The sequence below is a fragment of the Pelobates fuscus genome, chromosome 4 (assembly GCF_036172605.1).
Source record: "Pelobates fuscus isolate aPelFus1 chromosome 4, aPelFus1.pri, whole genome shotgun sequence".
Lineage (NCBI taxonomy): Eukaryota > Metazoa > Chordata > Amphibia > Anura > Pelobatidae > Pelobates > Pelobates fuscus.
The window spans coordinates 269215997-269240828 of record NC_086320.1 but is presented as its reverse complement, the minus strand read 5'-3'; the positions used below and the strand labels follow the sequence as shown (position 1 = coordinate 269240828).

Sequence of the window (24832 nt, the reverse complement as noted above, 5' to 3'; positions counted from 1 at the left end):
TACAGTATTACCACTACTGCAAGAGTAGATCTTGCAGGTTGGTAATTATTGGCCTATAATCCGTTCCCACCACAGAGTGATACAAACACCCAGAGAGGCAACCCTGTCTGATTGCCATAAAAAATGGAAGTTTGCTTCTAAATGTTGTACCCGGGAACTTTAAAAGTGTCAGCCTGGACTGGAGACTGGCCTCACACTTAGAATGGTTGATCTTACATTCGAAAGAGGCCCGAAATTCCGCTAATTCTCTACACATATTAAGTAGAAAGACTGCCGTGAAGGACAGCAAAAGCAAAATGTCATCCGCAAATAAGCAGAGTTTGTACTTCTCTGCCCTCATTGACACCCCCTAATATTGTTACAAGCTCTAACTTTACAGGCCAATGGCTCAATATCCAGGGTGAACAGAATGGGCTGGTTCATTTGCAGTGAAAAAGTCATTGTGTGGGTTTCAGTGATTCATAATATGTTTGTGAATCTTTTCTTCTATAGTAAGTCAGTCTGTCATCAGTCTCATATGACCAGGGCTTGACCAGGTTAACAAGATTTTATTTAAAACACCAGCATTGTTGGGGACGTGGCTTGGCTAAACACCATGGGTGAAATAAGGCACCCCAGCCTCCGGGTGCAAAATGACTATATGCTATTTAAGAATTCCTAAAGAATCCAAATTGTGCTAAGACCTCCCAAAGATAGCTCGGTTCACTCAGTCAAAAGTCTTCACAGCATCCAGAGAAAGCAAAAAGGTGGGTGAGCCTGAGGCCATGACTGAGTGGACCATATCCACCGTCCTAACATCTTGATGTGCATAAAAATAAGGCATATGGGGCAGTAGTTTTGACACAGCACATAATCTTTTTCTTCTTTAGAGAGCACAACTATGAGTGTTTCGAACATCACTTTAAAAGTTTTTTTACTGACCCTGGAGAAAACAATTGTATAGGGAGGTGAGATGCAGTAGAAATATCTCCTTGAACTTCTTTCAGTGTGAAACAGAGAAGCCATCAGGCCCTCCTCCAGGAGGATCTACTGGTTAAGTGCCTTCAGATCCTCATCAGAGATTAAAGGCACAGCACACTGCATAAGATGTTGTCGGAGTCCTTATCAAAGTCCTCATATAAAGTGGGAACATTTTTGGTTGGTCCATTGCGCTGCCTGAAGGACCTGCGGAGACAGCAAAAGGTTCAGTTGATCCCTCATGTCCACCATGTAGAGCAATTCCACAGTATAATTTGCTTGGGAGTCCATTCCAAGGAACACAATCTTTCAGTCAGGTCATGCTTTAAATTGGTTATGCTGACTTTTTCCTAGTCACAATAGCAATGAGGTGACCCATTGCTGCTTTAACCCCTTAAGGACACATGACATGTGTGATATGTCATGACTCCCTTTTATTCCAGAAGCCTGGTCCTTAAGGGGTTAAGGGCATCCCACATATCATCTAATTGGTTGACAAGTAGGAGCGTAATCAGAAAAGACGGTCAGTGCAGAGGAGGGAGTCATTAGTCTCCAGGTACGGTTTCTAAAACAGTAGGCCAAACCTGACATCTCCATTATCAGGTTGTCAAACCAACTGATGGCACGGATGTAAATGTGGTCCATCTTGAACATTAAGTCTTGCGTACAAAAAATCTAGTCAAGTCTGGAGAACATGTCATTGGAGCGGTATAGAAGGTATAGTCCATTACCAGGCTCTCGATTTATGCAGCCAGACCCTCAAGCCCAGACTTCAGATCTGCTTGGGGATCTTCTTTCATGGAGTGGATCAAATGGCCATCTTGGTGTTTAGCCAAGCCACGTCCCCAACAATGCTGGTGTTTTAAATAAAATCTTGTTAACCTGGTCAAGCCCTGGTCATCTGAGACTGATGACAGACTGACTTACTATAGAAGAAAAGATTCACAAACATATTATGACTCACTGAAACCCACACAATGACTTTTTCACTGCAAATGAACCAACACAGGCACACCAGAAGGGACTGGGCCGACCAAAGTGGTTAATGTGCTTGAGGCATCTTTTAAAATATGGGAATAGTTTACAAAATACAGTTATTCAGCACATTATGTGTATGTTGTGATATGAGTTCACCATCTACTGTATTAGATAATTAAAGGGATACTGTAGGCACCCAGACCACTTCAGCTCATTGAAGTGGTCTCGGTAATGTGTCCCTATTGCCCTTAGTGCTGCAATGTTAAACATTGCAGTCCCAGAAAATGTGCAATGTTTACATTGTAGCACTAAGTCAGCCTCTAGTGGCTGTCTTCCAGATCTGCATGAGGACCTCCAGTGTCAGATTTTCCCCATAGAAGAGCATTGATTCAATGGTTTCCTATGGGGAGGTGGGGAGGTCTAATACGCGAGCAGCTTTGACCCAGTGTCGATTGATATCGGCGGTGGGATCAGGTAAGTAAATAAAGGGTTTTTAACCCTTTATTCAATGCAGGGGGGTGGTGATAGTATTCCTGGCACTTATAGTATCCCTTTAAAGGGATACTATAAGTCAAAAACAAATAGTGCTCATTATCATTACCATGTACTTTTAATCTGAGATGTCCAAAAAGATACTGTTGACACAAAGCAAAGGTAGTTTAGCTGTAACACTTTAAGAATTAGAACATTATTTTCAAAAAAATTATACTTTTGTATAATTATACTAATGATGTAGTTGCCTATAGTGTGTTTTATACATAGGTGCTCAGATTATTTTAATCAATATATGTACAATTTTTCTATTAGAGTATTTATGTCATATCTAGTTCTATTTCTGCTGACAGACAATGGCCATACATGCTTTTAACCTAGCATCCACCTAAAATATGTCCCAGAATGCTTTGCTATCTTAATATCTAATTCATGAGCAGATGACTTGCATATATATTAGGTAGCAATATGCAATGTCAATCTGCCGTTGCTAAGGCCAGTAAGGTTTTGTCATGTATAAATTGGGGCATAAATTCTCGAGATGAAAATATAATTTTGCCTCTTTATAAATCGCTGGTAAGTCCACACCTTGAATATGCTGTGCAATTTTGGGCACCTGTTCTAAAGAAGGATATCATGGCACTAGAAAAAGTGCAGAGACGAGCTACAAAATTGATAAAAGGAATGGAGCATTTTAGTTATGAAGAAAGGTTAAAAAATGTAAATCTCTTCAGTTTGGAAAAACGGCGCCTTAGAGGGGATATGATAACATTATACAAATATATTCGGGGCCAGTACAAACCATTATCTGGAAATCTATTCATAAACAGGGCTATACATAGGACACGAGGTCACACATTTAGGCTTGAAGAAAGGAGATTTCATCTAAGGCAAAGAAAAGGTTTTTTTACAGTAAGAGCAATAAGGATATGGAATTCATTGCCGGAAGAGGTGGTTTTGTCAGAGTCTATACAGATGTTTAAATTGCAATTGGATAAATACTTGCAAAAACATAACATACAGGGATACAATTTCTAATTAGTGGGGTAATAGCTGCTTGATCCAAGGAGACATCTGACTGCTATTTTGGGGTCAAGAATGATTTTTTTCCTAGTTTGTTGCAAGATTGGAAGCGCTTCAGACTGGGTTTTTTGCCTTCTTTTGGATCAACAGCAAAAGCAAATGTGCGGAAGGCTGAACTTGACGGACGCAAGTCTCTTTTCAGCTATGTAACTATGTAACTATATTAAGCTTAACAGAGTCCCTTTAAAGACCAAACTAAAAGTGGGCTACTTACAGAAGTCACAAAGTTTGAGGCAGTTGTTGTTACAGTTGCAGTAGCTGAAGAGGAAGAGAGTCTCAATCCTTTGGCAAAGAATGTCCACATCATGCCATTGCAAGCAAATACTAGAAAGATGCAGCTAACACGAAGTAGCAGGTGGACCTGCAACACAAGGAATATACAATTAATTCAACAGTCTTGCAACATAGTTACACAGTTATCAATATCTTTCATTTTATACATGGAAAAATAAATATCAGACCCCACAGATCTGAATGAGAGGTTCCATATTTGTGGATTCTGCTTGAGGGGAAGTTATGTTAGCCAAGAAGGATCGGGCTGAGGGAAGAACTTGGACTTGGCAATGGAAGAAAGATAAAATGTTAAACTCTTTGGCGGGAGAACCACCACAAAAAGGTTTACAAAAAAAATCCAAACAGTTTTTTTGGTTTGAGTAACTCAAGTCAGCATATTTGCCACTCTAAATGAACCTGTGTTGCACTTTGAATTTAAGGCCAACGTAGTCAAACAGGAAGCATAGCTGGCTTAGAGAATTTTTCCAGTTTTGCAATTTTCAACTCTCGGTCTAGTAAAAAACCCTGGTAGTCTATTTTTCTAAGATTAGGACAACTAACAGACAACTTTTTTTTTTTTTGGCATTCTTTATTTTTCATCTTGTACCAACATGTCAAGTAATACATTGTGCGCAACAGCATAAAATTAACAAGCAGTATCACAGGAGACATCGTCAAACATTTAGTGCTTATAGGGCAAGTAGCTGTTGGAGCTTTTAGTTAGATATTTGGTTGTACACAATTTCTAGAATAAACAGTGTCGCTGTAAATTTCTAGTTTTTTATTTTTTTAATTTTAAAAAATTAAATTATTTTATATTTTTGCTGGGCATAAGATTGGTACATACAAGCCTGAGGTACCCCGACGGCCATCCTCGAGCATCATATTATGCTTTACAAGTGGGATATTAGAGCAAACGTGCACAATTTTATATTATATTAGAATCAGGCTTAACCGGGAGAACATACTAAACATACATGTCTGAGCTGACTGGCTACGGCATCCAAAATCCCTAAACATGGTTTTACTTTAGGAGGCATGTGGATTAAGCTTGTGTTGTATGAGAAAAATATAGTGGAGCTCAGGCTAGGTACAGGATAATAACATGCATGGCTATCTTTTGGTGTAGGCAAGCTTAGTAGGTATCTAATGCAAGCTGTCAGGCACGTCTAGGCTAACAGGAGTCATCATGTCAGCAAGAACAGTCTGAGCTCCAGCAAACAAATTTAAAGATTGCTCCCTGAACTCACAGCTAGCAAGCCTTATGCTGAGGTAGCACCCCCTACTTATACCCTTTGTGTCACTATAACCCACTCCCTCTAGCACGTAAGCTCATTGAGCAGGGCCCTCAACCCCTCTGTTCCTGTGCGTCCATTTGTCTGGTTACAATTAAGTGTCTGTTAGTCCACCCATTGTACAGCGCTACGTTATTTGCTGGTACTATATAAATAATAATCATGAAACATTAAGTAATTGGTATCTGGACGTGCGTGAGTTATGCAGTTTAGGTGAAAATCACTGGACATTGAATCAGTAGATTGTGGCTGCACTCAGCTATGTGTGTGAACAAACCATTGAGTAACAAACCGCTTAAAAAAATTGTATGCCCAGAAAACATAGGAGGCCGGTATATGTGAGACATTGCTAAACCACCTTATATTAAATTACTAGGGGCTATATGAACCAGGATAGCCATAACCACAAGCGGGTGGGTCCCGTAGTGTACGTGATGGACCTGCCCAAGGAGGCATGGGAACAGTCAGCCTATGCCCACAACTGAAAAACAGAGGGCAGACAGGTAGCATCCGAGAGGATTTCTAGTTTCAGTGTTTAAATGCTTTATTCTGATAATGCACTCAGAAGTCTATAAATTTGAAACAGACAGTAAATTTTTACAATAATGTTAATACCCTATATGCCAACTATCACCAGATATGGTGCTTTTATAGATTTTTAGACCACTCAAAACGCTTTTTATTACTATCCATGCCACCAGGGGATTTTTTTCACATAAGACATATTCTGTACCATTGCCTAGGTTGTCATTCACACGAGATAGATAGAAAGAAGGGAGGCAACGCACAAGAGATTAACTTTTGATTTATAGAAATCAAGAGTGTGTGTATTTTATTTTTATTCTGACCTTACTGACCACTGCACAAGGTGTAAATCATTCATTTAAAACAAACAGGCAAAGACTGTATGATCACATCAAAATACACAAAACCTATACAGTAACCACTCCTTCAAGTCACAGCAGCAAAATCATCAGAGTCCCATTAACAGTAACATACCCAGTCACAGATTCCTCCTGCCCCCCCTGCTGCAGATTCACATATATCCCGCAGATAATCTGCCCCTAGGGCAAGTTTGGCCAAACATGCTGACAGTGCCCCCAAGAGCCCGGCCACTGCACTGCACCCCCAGCTGGACAGCATCGAACCGAAAGTGCACTCGCTTCCTGTTTCTGTCATGTGATCATATCATGTGACCAAAGAAATCCAGGACTAACGCCTGTGTAGCTAAGGTGCTTCGGGTGCCATCTTGGATGTGGGCATGCGCGAACTACGCTTGTAAACGCTTGATCGTCCGTTTAACTTGATCACTCCTTCCCGAGCAAGGTAACACATCAAAATTATTGTAAATGATTAGGCAGCTCTCATGTAAGGGTGTTTAAAGTAACGTTGAAGAGAAAAGTACAACAAGCAGCAGCATATGATGTGTGTAATAATTGTTCAAATCAATAAAACCGTAATCAGAAGTCAAACCATTCTCTGTCATAGGAAATAAAAGCAGGTATAATTAGGGGAAAGAACAACCCTTACATGTGATTTAATTACCAAATTGCAGTAGGATATATTTTATATTATTATTATTATTATTACTGGTATTTATAAAGCGCCAACATATCACGCAGCGCTGTACAATTAGGGGAGAAGTACAATATACACAAATACAAGAGGTAAAAATGGCCTGGTCAATGAAGCTCTTTTATACAACGTGTTTAGTAAGTGGTACTTTGTCCCTGTTCGCTTAAAGAAGAGATATATTATTACATTAGTTGTGGTTGACATGTGTGAACATTATTATAGTTTTCTGTGACACTTTATGGTTGCTAGTGTCAGGCTTAAAGGACCACTATAGGCACCCAGACCACTTCAGCTCAATGAAGTGGTCTGGGTGCCAGGTCCCTCTAGTTTTAACCCTGCAGCTGAAAACATAGCAGTGTCAGAGAAACTGCTGTTTCACTGAGCGTTAATGCAGCCTCTAGTGGCTGTCTCACTGGCAGCCACTAGAGGCCGCTTCCTCGATTCTCACTGTGAAAATCACAGATAGAAAATGCTGACGTCCATAGGAAAGCATTGAGTAATGCTTTCTTATGGGCGTTTTTTAATGCGCATGCGCATTCGGCTCCACTCAGGAGCCAACGTCGGAGGGGGAGGCGAGGTCACCAGCGTCGAGGGAGCCTGGCACTGGATAAAGGTAAGTGGCTGAAGGGGTTTCAACCCCTACAGCCCGGTGGGGGGGGACCTAAGGACTACATAGTGCCAGGAAAACAAGTTTTTTTCCTGGCACTATATTGGTCCTTTAACATTAGAAATTTATTACCTAAGCTATTGGGCACTCCCGTGCCCCCTAAAATGGGGTCCCAGTGAGCTTTAGGGTTAGCGAGAGTGCTACAGCGTCCAGAGTTCGGAAATTATAAGGCCCATCAATGTAATGATGGGAGTTATAATCCATAGCATCAGCAGTGCAGATCTCTAACTGTAATCTCTAACCTGTCAATAATGTAGATTGTAACTTTAGTCGTTCTGCGCAAAATGATGCATATTTAACCACCCCGAAGGCCGGCTGACATGGATTATATAGAAGTATGGAATTTAAGCTTTATCCACACATTTAGGGCAGCATGGTAGTGCAGAATCATGTAGAAATTATTTGAATTGTAAAATTTCATTTACTTTTATTTTCAGGTGCACAGAATTTGGTTCTGCTGAATTCTTTGTCATTAATCCCCTATATATGGCGGTGACCGAAAACGTATCAAGCTGTTCCCTAAGTGCAATGTGGGATTGGTCACATTGGTCCCCTTCTGGAACCCCTCCTGCTGTGTCTTTGCTAGATGCAGCTGCAGACCTCCTTGTGCTTGAGAGGAATTTTTCTGGTGCTCTGGAACTATGTGAGCGAGGTTTGCAAATACTAACAGTGGAGCCTAAAGATAATAAGTGAGTATCCATAGGTTTCCGTCAACTGTATAAAACAAAACAAATCCTGTATGCATCTGCTTTGAGATTGTTTTGTTGCAAGAAAGTTATTTGCACTGTTTCTATTTTTTTGTCAAACCCTTTTCAAGTGCATACCATACACACGTATGGATAATGAGAGTTAGATTTCCTCACTATTGCAATTTAAATGGGGGTGGCTTTTGGGCCATGCAAGTTAATGATTCCTGGGCTGGAGAAACTTCACATCCCAGCATCACTATAGGGCGCGCGAGGGAGGGGCGCAGGCACAACATATGTAGACCAGAGCTCCCTTTTCACCCGTCTCTCCCGGACCCTGTACATTTTGGCAGAGTACGCAGCTGCTGTCCTAGTTGGTGGCTATCTGGGCTGTCTTAGGCTTGTTCCGCCTTGATGGTACCTGGAGTCGGTATGTGCACTCTAATGCTTTGAAACACTTCACATACAGAGTTTAACCGTATGTTAATTATATGGAGGTGTAAGTCCACCAATGGAAGTGCAATTAGTCAGCCTGGAAGATGAGTTAGGGCCGACTAATGTCAGTTCTGTGCATATTTCATGTTTGTCATTGGCGAGCACAGCATGTTCGCAACGGATTACCAAATGTAACATACCCACTCCCGCTATGCTGCCCATGTTCTCCCCTCAGCCCACCATCTGTGACATCTGTCCCCCTCCAGCGAAGGGGAGTGACATCAGCAGAGTAGGATCAGGCGGAGGGAGAAATTAACTTTAGCAAGATGAGTTTTAGAATTTTTTTGTTGTTCTATTGGGAGAGGGAAAGAGCCATGGTTATTCTCCCCAAAAGGAACACTGCACAAACATGGTCTGTGTCAGGAGTATCTAATCTAAAGGAAGTTTATAAAAGTGGTAATTTCTAGGCAACTATACTGTGTTGTACCTGATGCGATATAGCGAGAGATCTAATAATTGACTTAAAATGTCTTTGAATATATGGAGCATATTAGCATGTATGTCTTGACATTAATTTATTCTGCATACTTGCATAGATTTCAAAGAATTGGGGGTAAAGTTTTAAGCTAACATGCAGTTAAAATGTTCTGTAAGGGGCGGGGCCGGGCGGCCATGCCAGCAGGCTGCTAGTCACCACGGCTCCGGGGAAACACGACGAATAAAGGGTGAAAACCCTTCAAAAAGCGGCTTGGAACCCCCTGGAAATGCGGGATACCTGACCCTGGAGTGTCCCGGTGCAGCTGGAGCACCTAATATCGGGTGGACCGGGTCCTGGTGAGATGCTCCGGGGCAGGGGAGACTGAGGCCTACCCGGGAACAGGGCGGAGTGGACGGCCGCCACCTCACCTTCCGTCCCCGGCACGTACCGAGACCCTTTACAACTCTGGGGCCCCCGGCCTCGTTTCCCCCCCCCCCCCCCTTTGGGCCGGCGGGGGTTATCCTGGGCCTCCACCAGGCAGACATCACCTCGGCAGAGCTTCTGGGCGACTAACCGCCGACAACCACCACGCGGCCCTCACAAAATGGCCGACAGCGAGGCACCTACTCGGCACACCGCTGAAGGAAGCTCCCACATCACTCAGCCAGGGCTATAACCACCCATGGCATTTAAAAGCAGCCATGACGGGGAGACAGCGGAGACCTGTCATACCGCTGGACAATCACCCCACAAACAGCCTTACACACCAGCAGAGGATCCAGCGCTTACCTGCACTGAGAGTACCCCACTGGAGCTCTCGAGACCCCAAGCGACCAGCTCTTCACAGCACCAGCCTCATCTGGGTGCTGCGACCCATAAAGCAACATACCCGCATTCAAGCACCAGCTGAACACACAGCCGAGAAGGCCTGCAGACACATTAACCCACAGAGGGACCCACAGCTGCAAGGGATGCAGAGATGCGCTATGTGGAACACCTGGGTGCCGAAGAAAAGGACACTGCTCGACACCATCCTCAACTCTGAAACGACAGGTACCCCAGCCCCAGGTGACAGACGGCAAACACGGCAAAGCTGCTGGACCTGCTGCTAACAGCCTTACTCACCCCCACAAACCCTGGCTGTGAACACCTCCAAATGGACACATCTCCTACAGCTAATTAGCGCAGTAATTCACATAATATGCCATAACCTGCCTGGTGGTAAATGTTTAACTCACCTGTGTAATCCTTCTTAAATAAGCTGCTGTTACCAGTGAAACTATTGGTACTCTTAATAATGTTACCCAAGCATAATTAACATAATTTAACTGACGTTGCTCAATTCTCAGTAATTTAATCACATGCATGTTTAGCGTAGAATATGTAATACGACTACTGAAGTTACAAAGCTTAACGAACACTCGACATGTACTAGCTTAAAACTTAAACGTTGTTCATTTGTTGTGCTTTTCAAACTCTTTAAGCAAAGTTCTTCATTACGGTATAACTCTTTACTTTTAAAAAAAATGTGTGCAAGATCTCATGTCTACCCCTATGTTCGAATTGTACCTAACGTGCTAGAGGAATGCCTTTGGGGTACCTCATAAGCAATTGTTATCACTGTGCGCACTTCAAAAATAAAGAATTTAAAAAAAAAAAAAAAAAATGTTCTGTAAAACAGCAGACCAAAAACTGTTTGTATGTTGTTGTTTTTTTTGTTGTTGTTGTTTTTTTACATCCATTATTCAGTTTTGTAAGGCCGTGGTAAAGGACAAATATTGAGTTCTACTTAAAGGAGCCCTGTCACTTAAAGCAATTGTCGCCTGAAGCAAACATGGTAACTAACGCCATGGATCGTGATTTTTTTTTTTTATTGGGTTAATACTTTAACAATTTTATAGATACTTTCAGTAAAGGATTTGCACTTAAAGGACGACTATAGGCACCCAGACCACTTCAGCTCAATGAAGTGGGCTGGGTGCCAGGTCCTTCTAGTGTTAACCTTGCAGCTGTAAACACTACACTAGGATTAATCTAGCATCTAGTGGCTGTCTCACTGACAGCCGCTAGAGGCGCTTCTCACTGTGAAAATCACATTGAGAAGACGCTGGACGTCCATAGGAAAGCATTGAGAAATGCTTTTTCTATGGACTGATTGCGCTCGCGGCTCTTGCCGCGCATGCATGCGCATTCGGTGCTGACGTCGGCAGAGGGAGGAGATTTGTGTGTTTAACCCCTTCAGCCAAGCGGAGTGGGACCCTGAGGGTGGGGGGGACCTAAAGACCCTATAGTGCCAGGAAAACGAATTTGTTTTCCTGGCACTATAGTGGTCCTTTAACATGCTGATTGCTTATTTTTGGTTTCCCCAGCCTGCACCGTGCCTGTTCTTTCTGATTGGCTACTCTTTTGTTTTTTTAACTTGTTTTAAAATCGGTTTAAAGAATTAGCAAAGACAATAAATATTTAACCTTGTTATCCATAGAACGTGTGCCAATCCTTTATCAAAAATATAAATATCCTAAAATGTGTAATAGATGGGACTACTTTGAATTTGTCACATTTCAGGTATGAACAGTTGAAAGCTCATCTCTGTGTGGTTGGTATTCAGGCTCTAGCAGAGATGGAACGATGGAGGGAAGTTTTGCCCTGGCTTGTCCAATATTACCGAACACCCCAGGAAATGCCACACAATATAATGGAGATGTGGTAAGCAGTACATTCATATTTGACATTTACTATACCAAGGTTAGAATCATTTGATTACTGATTCATTTTAGAGAATCAGATTTAACTTACAATTAGAGAGAGTACTCCTTTAACCCCTTAAGGACCAAACTTCTGGAATAAAAGGGAATCATGATGTGTCACACGTTATGTGTCCTTAAGGGGTTAAAAGTAACCTGTCATCGAAAAAAACAAAAACATGTAGATAATGTGTTCATCTTTAGGTATGTACACATTTTATATGTTATATTGGGATGCATATAGTATACACTGATCAGCCACAACATTAAAAGCACTGATAGGTGAAGTGAATAACATTGATTGTATCATTACAATGGCACCTATAAATAGGTGGGCTATTTTAGACAGAAAGTGAACAGTCAGTTCTTGAATTTCATGTGTTGGAAGCAGGCAAAAATGGGAAAGCAAAAAGATATGAGTGACTGTGGCAAGGGCCAAATAGTGATGTCTAGACGACTGGGTCAGAGCATCTGTAAAACTACAAGTCTTGTGAGTTGTTCACGGTATGCAGTGGTGAAAGAAAGACCAACCAGTGAACTGGCGTCAGGGTCATGGACTTCCAAGGTTCATTGATGTGCGTGAGAAGCAAAGACTAGCCCACCTAGGCTGATCACAGCCTGTATACATAATGTCAAAATCATCAACAAATATATTTATTTGAATCCCACCTCCTCCCCATTTTACGATATGTAGAGTAATGGGGGGGGGAGCGGTTCCTAACGCAAATCTCAAGCCACACTAGCAGTGCTAGTTCAGACTTTTCCAAATTCTGTTCCAATGGATAAAACTGACAAAAACTTGACTGTTCGTGTGCTTGCGGACTAGTCAGCCCTATGAATAGGAAGCTGTAGTCACAGATATAATATATGATTTTCATTGATGGGATTTATTTAATTCACATTCTTAAAAAAAAAACAACAAGTTTGTCGATTTTATTCTAAAACAGTAGGAGAGCCAAAGATTGTTCCCTGCAAATTTAGAGTCTCTCTCTCTCTCTCTCTCTTCTAACTTTTCATAACATCTATGATTGACAATTATTGACTCTTAGAGATTACTTTATAAGGTGTGTATTACCATTTGTCTGATTCCCTGTTCAGCCTCCTGCTGTACAGCAAGGTCAAGCAGCCACATGTAATGCTGGAGCTGAGCAGTAGCTGGTTGAATGAAAGAGCCAATCATCACCTATCAGGGTACAGACGAGTAGCTGAACTCCATCTCTTGCGTGTTCTCCTTCCTTTGGGTCTGTTCTCAGAAGCAGAGTGTTTGGCTAAGGACTCAAAAATGTTAACTCAACAGCAGCAGCTAATAGTTCTTAAAACCATAAGTGAACAGAAGCGTCAGTGGGAAGAGAAAAATGATCCTGCAAAATCTGAAAGTAATCAATGTGATCAAACTGTGTCACAGGCCAAGAGGGACAAAGGTATTTATATGCAATTCTCAGTCACAAGTGTTTAGTCTGATATTAGCAAAAGCTCATATTATTTAATTCATTATTACATTTTGTGATCTACAAATACTTATATCTATATTAGCTATAAATACTAGCAAAGTAGTTATTAATCTTTTTTTGTCAGGAACCCAAATAGTATAAATCACATTTGTTTTGTGAGGCAATCTTTAATTGGAAAATTAGCTCAGTGACCAGTTCTATTGATGTCATATAATAAATATTAACTATATTTTGCAAACTACCTTAATTCAACTTTTTCCAATGTCAGAGAGTCCATGTCACTATGGTTTTCTGGCAGCCTTAAAGGACCACTATAGGCACCCAGACTAATTCAGCTCAATGAAGTGGTCTGGGTGCCAGGTCCCTCTAGTGTTAACCCTGCAACTGAAAACATAGCAGTTTCAGAAAAAACTGCTATGTTTACACTGCAGGGTTAATCCAGCCTCTAGTGGCCGTCTCACTGATAGCCACTAGAGGCCGCTTCCGCGATTCTCACTGTGAAAATCACAGTGAGAAGACGCTGGACGTCCATAGGAAAGCACTGAGTATTTTGAATGCCGCGCATGCAAATTCGGATCTGATGTCGGCAGGGGGTTGAGAGTTCCCCAGCGCCGGCGCTAGAGAAAGGTAAGTGGCTGAAGGGGTTTTAACCCCTTCAGCCCAGCGGGAGGGGGGCCCTGAGGGTGAGGGGGGACCTAATGACCCAATAGTGCCAGGAAAATGAGTTTGTTTTCCTGGCACTATAGTGGTCCTTTTAAGATTTTGGTGTGTCTTATATGGATCCACTAAAATTACTAGGGGACCCATACTTAGAACCCAGGGGATAAGAGCTGTTGGCTTAGCAGACCTATACTTAAAGTGAACCTGTCATAATAGATATAGATTTGCAGTTTTCTAACCATCTGGTTTGACTCATGTTATACAATTATTAACTTTTTTTTCTCTTAATACAATTAAAAATGAGTATTTTAATTTATTTCCATTACACCTGTCTCCTGCTGAGAGCATCAATCATGTTTTCAGAGTGCAGTACACTTACTGTAAGGCACAGATCTACTGCATAGCCCTGTTTGATGAGCACAGAATTGCTTCCTATAACAGATTAAAATTCCCCAACACTTATGTTGGCTTTCTGTAAATAAAAAACTTATCTCTGTTTCATATCCCAGATTGCCTGTTCAAAACTGCTACAATAAATCTTTCTGGCTGTTTCTCTCCTCTCTCCATTCTGTTGCTGGTGCTGCTATCCCTTCTCCATTCTTTCTCTTACATGTATTGCTTTTCCTTAGGCTGAATTCAAGCAGGAGAGACACCAGAGCAGGGATTCCTTGATAACAGACATGGCTCTTACCTTATCTCTGTGCAAATTAAATTAGTTTCTTTAAATAAGTTGTATTTGTCATGACTGGTACCCTTTAAGATCTTCTGGAGATTTTATGTGCCAGATGGAAAAACACCATATGGTACATCATAACTCTACGTTTTCCTGATGTTTTCAGGCAGCAACGGCAAGTCCCGCAAGATATTCTAGTTCTACATGGAATAAACAAACAAATTTATGTAAGCAATATAATGCCCATTACAATTGTGAGATTATTCACACTTGTTGTTGTTCAACAATTGAATCATTTAAGACATAGAACGGACAAGGCAGAATGCCTGTGTCCGTTTGTCCGTTCTGCCTCCCTACCAGAGTGACAGCCACTAGAAGTGGACTTAGGCAGTATTGTAAACCCTGCCTTTTCTAAGTAAAGGCAGTGCTTACACTGTTGATCCTTCATTGACAGGCTATATTTCCCAGAACCACAACATTAAGCTGTAGTGGTTCTGGTAACTATAGCGTCCATTTAAAAAGACTATCTTATATTCTTCTGTCTTTTGATGCATGGTTTGGTCCAATATTGAATGTATGTGTTATGTTCTGCTATCACATGGATCACATCTAATCTTACAGGTAACTCAAGGGTAGGAATATTAAACATGGCTCGGGTACTGTATGGATCCTTGAGTTTGGTGGCAACACAGATTGGCAGAGTCCCTTTCAGACGGACTGTACTTGCGCTCCTCCTGCTCTATGTCATCTTGGTGCGCTTGGATCCAGGTTAGATTTCATTGCGTGTTACAGGGATGCAACCTTCAGTCATTCATTGAAAACCAGCCAAGTGTGATGTATGTAAATATACTTGGAATTGCTATACTATTTTGTTAATATTATTATCAGTGAATGAAAGAGACACTATAGTCACCAGAACAAGTACAGCCTAATGTAGTTGTTCTGGTGTCTGCTCCCTGTCCTTGCAAGCATTTTCATGTTAAAGGAACACTATAGTCACCTAAATTACTTTAGCTAAATAAAGCAGTTTTAGTGTATAGATCATTCCCCTGCAATTTCACTGCTCAATTCACTGTCATTTATGAGTTAAATCACTTTGTTTCTGTTTATGCAGCCCTAGCCACACCTCCCCTGGTTATGATTGACAGAGCCTGCATGAAAAAAAAACTGGTTTTACTTTCAAACAGATGTAATTTACCTTAAATAATTGTATCTCAATCTCTAAATTGAACTTTAATCACATTTAGGAGTCTCTTGCAGGGTCTAGCAAGCTATTAACATAGCAGGGGATAAGAAAATCTTAATTAAACAGAACTTGCAATAAAGAAAGCCTAAATAGGGCTCTCTTTACAGGAAGTGTTTATGGAAGGCTGTGCAAGTCACATGCAGGGAGGTGTGACTAGGGTTCATAAACAAAGGCATTTAACTCCTACATGGCAGAGGAGTGAGGCTGCAGAGGCATGATCTATACACCAAAACTGCTTAATTAAGCTAAAGTTGTTCAGGTGACTATAGTGTCCCTTTAACACTGCCTTTTCAGAGAAAATTTAAATGTTTACATTGCTCCATAGGGACACCTTCAATGGCAGTCACTCAGGAATACACATTTGTATTCCTGACCCTATAGTGTTCCATTAATATAAGGGGTAAGAAGTTTGTTAAAAAAAAGTTTAGCTTTGCTGTGTGGGTGAGATGGTTAGGTTCGCAGTATATTGTAGGAACTAACACCAAGGAGAACCTTCACAAGACAGAAAGTGTCAGCTTTCTAGAAAGGTTTCTTCAGTCAGTGAAAGATGCACAGAGGAGGATTGCAGCTGAAGGGGAAAAAAAAAAAAAGATCAATAGTAATATTCATTGACCTAAACTAAAGACTGAACAGGAGGCTGGGCTAAGTGTCTTGGAACAAGGAGGGTGTAAAGGGAGACTTTTGGAGGTTCAGTGATAGTTCATGTTACAGCTTTGCAAATTCAGCAACTCAACACAATTAAATCATCTAAGACATATTATTGACTAGTGGTATGCAAGTGTGGTATGGTGCCTTAGTGTTTTGTATGAAATTAGGGCCAGATTTTTAAATATATCTATAATATGATAATGATAACAGAGCATGTGCAGACTAAAGATTTAATTCAGTTTTTTTGTCTTGCAGCTTTCCCTGTGTCCCAGGGCCCCATGCGTCGTCTGCTCCTCCTGCTCAGAGCATGTTTCTCTAATATTTTCCAAAGAGCGCACTGACTGGATCAATGGAATAGATGGAAATGCCTCCTACTTACTGATCAAAAATTCAGCTAAACAATAAAATTCTGTCATAATTCCAGAGACCCATTTATACAATCCACACCATTATCTGAGTGCTCATTTGTATCCTTGCTTGTTAAATTATATGGAATAAGAAGAAATGTTTCCTCTAACACTAAAACTCCAGTTTTGTCTGGAATAGCTAATCTATAACTCACCAGCTGTACACCATCCACATCTAACATAATGCTATGGGGCTTAGCACCGTGTGTTTGAGCTATAATTAGACATTACAGATTAGCTATCTGTTCTTAAATAAAACGGCACTAATTTTATGCAGTGTTGCTTTATATCAGAGTTTAATTAATAAAAGCTGAGATTGTCTCATGGATGGGAAATGCAGCTATCAGGGTTACACTTACATAATGCCACAAGCATATGCTTAAAGAGTCACTCCAAGAATCATGACCACTTAGTGATTTGAAGTAATTATGGTGCCTGAAGTCTGTATGTTCAGTGTTTTGCTATGAAATGCTGCACATGCTGAGATTAACCCTGCTGGAATTCTGTCATTGACTGGTTAATTCTCAATTCTGTGCATATTCCTACGCGCAAAATTGCAATCCGTGACTGAGAGCTGTCAGCTGACACTCTAAGCCAAATAAATGACTGGCAGGATCGGAAGCAGTGCAGAAAGTTGGAAGTCACAGCCAGCCTCAAAGCAGACTAGGAGCCTGGCAGGACCAGGTAGTAGTGCAAACCGAAACAAGAAATGGGACAAGTGTACTTCTCATTTCATTACCCCTACAGTGGCCTGTATTGGTTATGATGCTTGGAGTATCCATTTATATCTCCATTGAGAAGTTGAAATTCAAGTTGAGATAGCAGTATGATGTAATACACCGCTTATCGTTGGTGCACTATCCTGCAGTACTGTGAATTCATATTACTAATATGAATCATTTATGTATATACCAATTTATTAAAGGGACACTATAGTCACCAGAACAACTACAGCTTATTGAATTTGTTCTGGTGAGTAGAATAATTACCTTCAGGCTTTTTGCTGTAAACACAGTGTTTACATTACAGCCTAGTGATAACTTCACTGGCCACTCATTAGATGGCTGTTAGAGATCCTCCCTGGGTCATGGCTGCCTAAAATGCATCCAAACATTCAGTGTCTCCTCCCTCTGCATGAAGACACTGAACTTTCCTCATAGAGATGAATTGATTCAATTCATCTCTATGAGGAGATGCTGATTGGCCAGGGCTGTGTTTGAATCATGCTGGCTCTGCCCCTGATCTGCCTCTTTGTCAGTCTCAGCCAATCCTATGGGGATGCATTGTGATTGGATCAGGCCACCACTTCTGATGATGTCAGCAGACAATTTTTGACTATTCTGAGTCAAACAGCATGCAGAGCTACAGCTTCAGGCTTGAATAAAAGTAAGATTTTGCTATTTTTAGGGAGGAATGAGGGGTCCGGTGTTCCTGTCCCTATAGTGATCATTTAAGTTTACACAGTGAGACAAGCAGTGTGAAACACAAATGATTAAATAGTTTTTTAATAGACCACCACACTGAACTTCAGAAGTAGAATTTACAGAATTGGACAGGGTTTCCAATTCCAGTAAAATTGCTCCTTGAACTGCTGTTCAACTCTACTGGCTTACAACACATTTTACTATGTAGTTAGTATTTCTGATATTTGCTGTAAAATATATATTTTTTATAAAATGTTATTTTGAAATTTCAATAAATATTTTAAAATTGTAATTTTATGGATTTTTTTCTATTGGGTAGATTTACATAAAGTTGATTCCTAATTGTCAGCATTAACTGCTTATATTCCAATTTGGAGCTCAATCAGTAAAGCTTTATCACCCTCTTTATCATTTGTCCAAGATGGCATGACCTCTAACTTCTAAAATCTGGCACAGGCTGGTTCTATTGCACTATAATATTGGTACAATCTAGCTCTTACACTAATAATCATTTGCATCCACATTGCCTGTGTGATGTAAAATAAAATCTGAAGCTTTAGAAAGATCTATTTTTCCAAATAAGTCTGCTGTATAATTGATCCTTGAGTGCCTGGACCACAATTTTGTTCAACTATTATGGTATGGGCAGCCAACCACAGATCTGGTAGCACCGGGATCTTGATAAGGTTATGGAATTCCTCCTTTTTTTTTTTTTTTTTAATACATTTTTTTCTAAAAGACATGATTAGTATATGTATGGTAGACAAAAGTTTTATTAGATTAACCCCTTAAGGACTGAGCCAAATGTACAAGTTGTGAACAAAACGTAAACAAAACCTGGCATTTGCGCTATATGTCTGTCCAACCGTAATTCACCTCTTTCATATTAAATGCACCCCCCCTTATTATATATAATTTTATTCAGGGAAAACAGGGCTTTCGTTTAATATCAAATATTTAGCTATGAAACATAATTTAATATGAAAAAAAATGGAAAAAATAAGAATTTTTTAGTTCTACATGCCATTTTAACTGTCAATGTCATAATAATGTTTGCTTTTACTGCAATAAAATACACATATTTGTATTCAGCGAAGTCTCACATGTAAAACAGTACCCCCTATGTACAGGTTTTATGGTGTTTTGGGAAGTTACAGGGTCAAATATAGCGTGTTACATTTGAAATTGAAATTCGCCAGATTGGTTACGTTGCCTTTGGGACTGTACAGTAGCCCAGGAATTAAATTTACACCCACAATGGCATACAATTTGCAATAGTAGACAAGGTATTGTAAATGGGGTATGTCCAGTCTTTTTTAGTAGTCATTTTGGTCACAAATACTGTCCAAAGTTAGCGTTAGTATTTGTTTGTGTGTGAAAAGTGCAAAAAACACAAATTTTGGCCAGTGTTTGTGACTAAGTGGCTACTAAAAAAGACTGGACATACCCCATTTGCAATACCTTGGGTTGTCTACTTTTGCAAATGGTATGCCACCATAGAGGTAATTTTCATTCTTGGGCTACCACAGGGTCACAAAGGCAACGTAAGCAACCTGGCAAATTTTAATGTGAAAAAAATGAAACACGAGCCTTATATTTGACGCTAGTGAGAAAAGGTGGGAAGGGAACAGCGCTACAGTACTGATCACAAGGGGGGAAAAGCTGCACACCTGAGAGGAAGGGCTACCCTCAAACCCTTCAGAAAATGGAGAAAACAAAAAACAACAGATACAGGGTGCGCTGGATAAAATAAACGAAAACGATAACACGAAAAGGAAAGTCTCTATAGGTGCAGTGTAGACCTTGAGTAACTGTTCTTCTGTTCTCGCTTTGGAATCGCAGTGGTTGGATATGAAACACAAAAGCAGAGAAGGGGGGGACCAATAGTGCAAAACCATATGGTAGAGAGGATCACGAACAACACAGACGTAGAGAAATGCCAACTTACAATTTTTAGAGCTAAGCCCAGCTCTAGGTAAAACAGCTTACAGTGGTATTTGATACTCCCCACATGTAGGATATAACTGGGCAATTGGAGTCTCCACACGATTCTTTAAAACTTCTGAGACAGACGTCAGCATATAAAATATAAAAGGAAAAACCCAATGGTGCAATAACTTTGGTAGTACTGCAACAACAGACAACACAGAGGTCCTAAGAGTGCCAACTTACAATCTAGAGAGCTATAACCAGCTCTAAGTAAAACAGCATACAGTGGTATTTAAACTCCCCACGTGTAGGATATTCCTCTAGTGATGCTTGTAGTGCCGGTCTTATGAAAAATAAAATCACAAGAGAGGGCCCATAGTGTTTTCCATATGTAAAAATGACAAAGTGATAAAAAGAAACGTACTTACAGTGTTCAGAGCAGCCACACTGCTCTATGAACCAAGCGTAGGTGGAATAATCCCCACCAGGGATTCCTTTTGCAGTACTGGATCTTGTTAAAAATGATGATAAAAAAATCAGCCAGGATAAAACAGCAGCATATAAAGTAAATGAACTAACCCAAAGTAAAAGGTAGTAACAAAATACTTTAATATAAAACAGAGTAAAAATACACAACGCGTTTCGCCAAACAGTAGGCTTTTTCAAGTGTAAAGATAATAATCCTGGCTTAATCACATTATATAGGCAGCTATATGGCATAAATTACAAAGTTTGGCGCCAAAATGGCGTCATTACCATGTGACCGCGGTCACATGGCTTAAAATTATACATATGATAGGTTAATATGTTAAATCATTAAAAAATAATCGTTTTAAATAATACATATTATGGGCTAATTCTTAACCCACTTGGGACCTATTAGGTAGTTAAAACGAATCAATTTTATGGAGTGGAAGGAGAGAAATAACGGAAAGAAGAGGCAGGGGAAAGGTCACGGGGGCGTGGCCATATTTGGACCAATCAAACGGGCGGATCGGCAAAAACGGCAAAATGCCGTGTATGGTGCTAGGCATGCAGGGAAATGTAGTCCGGATCATGTCTCTGCTAATGACATGATCGGACTGAAATTTAGAACAGAAAAAGGGGTAGGGGGAGTCCCAATTAGTGAGGGGAAAGGGGATTTTAAGCTGCCATAGTGGTAAAGGGCAAGAGGAGAAGGGGGCAGAAGGGTGGCATATAAAGGAAGGACAGTAAATAAAGGGGCAAAGTGATAAAGGGGGGGAGCATAGAATAACAGTCATACAATGTCATCAAATACATATACATATAATGGTGGAAATAAATAATAAAAGAAATAAATAAATAAAAATAAAAGTAATACATAAGACATGAAATGGTGGTCTTAGTATATGGTTATAATATCATAACAATAAAATAACAATAAAAGTAAAATGAAATTAGGAATAATAACAGTGCTGGAGCTAATAATCTATGCATAAAATTAAAATACTACAGGAAATTAAAAAGATCAAATTCTGCATTTAAGCCTTCTGGGGTTAATGTCTTAAGATTAAAAACCCATTCCATTTCGGCCTTTCCCAAAATGTTTCTTATATCGCCCCCTCTCCATGGAATATTGCATATTTGAATAGGGGTAAACTTAAGAACATTAGGGTTTTTTTGATGGTGTGTTAGGAAATGTTTAGACACTGTATGATTCTCAAATCCATTCTTTTTTTTTTTTTTTTAATAAATCTTTATTAGACAAACATTTTTTCATTTTTTTTGACATACATCAAATATGCAGGAATTAATACTTAGCATATATGCACATCTGTCCAATAAATACATGGATCTTTTATGTTTAACATGCATAACATACAAATAGTAATCGCGTATTCACTCATAATCCGGCATATCAGTACTAACATACCAACAAAAACAACAGTAACAACAATAAGACACAGCAGACACAAAAAAAAAAAAAAAAAAAAAAATCCACCAGCTCAGAGCACATATTAAAAATATGTTCTTTTCCACCTATAGTGGGGTTATTGACTTCTATTTTCAATTCAAGCGATCTTTCTCTATTTCAACAGATATCTATATATCTCGTATAAATCGCATTGAAAGATAACCATCTATGGGGTATTTATCCAAATAGTGAACTGTAATTATCTAACCATTCCCTATACCAATTGTTTTTTCTAGAAGTAGCATTCGCGTTTTTGATCATTTCATATTCCATTGATATTTGATGCCTTACTTGTTCTGTCAGTGATCGTTTATTAAACGGCTTGGATATTTTCCAATTTCTCGCAATAATAATTTTAACAGCGACTAAACAATGGATAGCCAGACATATCTCTTTTTGAGAATCAAAAGGCAAATTCAAATGTATAAGAGCCGAAGCGGCATTCTCCGGAATTCTATCTACGGACATAGATGTAAAAATATTAAAGGCCCAGGACCAAAGAACTTTAACAACTGGACATGACCACCAGATATGTATGTAGGTGCCTAAATGGCTTCCACATCTCCAACAAGTTGGCTCGACAGAATGAAACATTTTGGCTACTCTAACAGGTGTATAATACCATCTGTAGAGAACTTCTGACAGATTTAAACAGTGGATATATTTATTTACCCGCGTTAAGGAGGAGTTCCAGTCATCTATCGAAATTTGCACTTTCAAGTCTAGTTCCCACGTCTTGATCACTCTATAGGGAGACTCCTTAAGGGATTCCAACATTGCTGATGCAGCAGACATGCTCTTTTTAATAGGTTGCAACTTAAACATAAATTCCAAATTTTTAGCAAAAATGGACGTCGATTTGAGCACGTTTTTGTGTATAAAGTTTTTTATCCGCAAATATGTGAAAATTTCTCTAGATGGAATGTGAAAAGTATCTTTTAAGGACTGAAATGACAAAATGTTATCGCCTTGCATAATTTGTAATATCTTAATTTTATCTGCATTAGCCCAGTTCTTTAAAGAAAAATCTATTATAAGGCTTTGCAGTATATCTAGTGTACATGTCTTGGGTATCTTATTCATTAGGCCTAGTTTTTTCTTAATTTTTATCCACTCTTCCAAAATTTGAAATAATATCGTTGATTTCTTGAACATATTGGTTAAAGAATTATTTGTAACTGTCCACATCGCGAATTGCAATGTGTCAGTTTGCACCATTTCAGACTCTAAAATATACCATGGTTCGAGGACCTGCACAGGATCCCGAAGAAGATAAATATGTCTAATAATATTTGCGTAATAACTATAGGTAATACTAGGGTAATTTAGTCCACCATTAGACAATTTTTTAGTTAAGATTTTTTGAGCAATTCTGGGTTTTTTATTATTCCAAATAAAATTGTTAAAACTGGCTTGGATCATAGCCAACCAAGGCCCCGGTATTTTGAGTGGCATCATAGAGAACATAAATAGCCATTTCGGCAAAATGTATGAATTAATAATATTAATTTTACCTTGCCAGGAAGTTTCTAAATTTTTCCATCTTTTAAGTTTGAAATTCATCTTTCTCATGAAAAACATTGTATTCCTCTCCATTATATCTGTCACATTGGCGGTTATGAGGAGTCCCAGATAGTTTAATTCCACATCAGTCCATATAAATTTATAAGAATGAGTTAAGATGTTTACCATATCACTATCGAAATTCAAAAACATTGCTGTGGTTTTAGTTACATTTAATTTAAAGTTCGACAAATTGGAGTACCTTTTAATTTCCTTCATTAGCGTTTTTAAAGAGGACTCTGGAGATGTAAGAGTGAGTAACGCATCATCCGCGTATAATGATATCTTAATATCCATCAAGTTCGTTTGGACACCTTGGATTAGGGGATTATTCCTAATATTAATTGCCAAAGGCTCGATAGACAATATATACAGCAGGGGGGAGAGAGGACAACCCTGTCGTGTACCATTTTTGAGTGCAAACCACCCTGCCGTAATATTTGGACCCACCGTTCTAGCAGTGGGGGAGGAGTATAGGGCCATAATGGCGTTATGTATCCAGCCCGTGAACCCAAAAGCGATAAGGAGTTCACTGAGGTAGCCCCACCCGACCCTGTCGAAAGCTTTCTCAGCATCCAACGACAGGGCCAGGAAGGGCCTCCCATTTCTATTAGCCCAGTCCAAAGTATCGATTATTCTCCTAATATTGTTGGATACTTGCCTACCCGGCACAAACCCTATCTGATCTGGATGGATCAGCGTCGCAACAATAGACTTAATTCTATCCGCGATAATGGCCGCGTAGATCTTCATGTCCACATTAATCAAGGCTATAGGTCTATAGTTACTAGGATTGTGACTGGGTTTATCAGGTTTCAGTATCGGAACAATATTGGCCTGTAGTAATTCAGTTGGAAAAGATTTATTTAGAGCTATTTGATTAAACATTTCTGTTAGAGGATTAATTAATAGGGACTGCATTTGTTTATAATATTTATTCGTGAAGCCATCGGGGCCCGGAGTTTTGTTAGTAGGAAGTCTATTTATTTGAAATTTGACTTCATCAGCCGAGATGATCCTATTTAGCCTTAGTAGATCCTGCGGTGTAACTTTTGGGATCTGGGTTTCGGCAAGATAGTTTTGTATATCTTTTTGATTGGGGGACAATTTAAGATTATACAGATCTTCATAAAATTGATTAAATCTGTCCCCTATTTCAGCCGGTGTCGAATATGTCTTTTGGCCATCCGTCAGTTGTTCCACCCTGTTTTTTGCATACTGATTTCGTAGTC

At 39.8% G+C, this 24832-nt stretch overlaps 2 protein-coding genes across 2 annotated transcripts in view; one reads left to right on the top strand and one right to left on the bottom strand.

Annotated features, from left to right (window-relative positions):
• Positions 1-6272, bottom strand: part of TMEM42 (transmembrane protein 42) — a 38889-nt gene extending 32617 nt beyond the window's left edge. Inside the window, exons 1-2 of the mRNA XM_063452098.1 lie at positions 6078-6272; positions 3725-3871 (exon numbers count right to left, since the gene is read on the bottom strand). Of these exons, the coding sequence (XP_063308168.1) occupies positions 3725-3871; positions 6078-6257 (327 nt within the window). The 5' untranslated portion in view covers positions 6258-6272. The remainder of the gene's footprint in view (positions 1-3724; positions 3872-6077) is intronic.
• A 35-nt stretch (positions 6273-6307) lies between these two features.
• PEX26 (peroxisomal biogenesis factor 26) lies at positions 6308-18416 on the top strand. Its single transcript, XM_063452097.1, has 6 exons — positions 6308-6404; positions 7758-8009; positions 11485-11625; positions 12762-13084; positions 15069-15215; positions 16597-18416. Exons 2-6 carry the CDS (start codon positions 7807-7809, stop codon positions 16680-16682), a joined length of 900 nt encoding a protein of 299 aa, XP_063308167.1. The 5' UTR covers positions 6308-6404; positions 7758-7806; the 3' UTR covers positions 16683-18416.
• The last annotated feature ends 6416 nt before the right edge of the window (positions 18417-24832 follow it).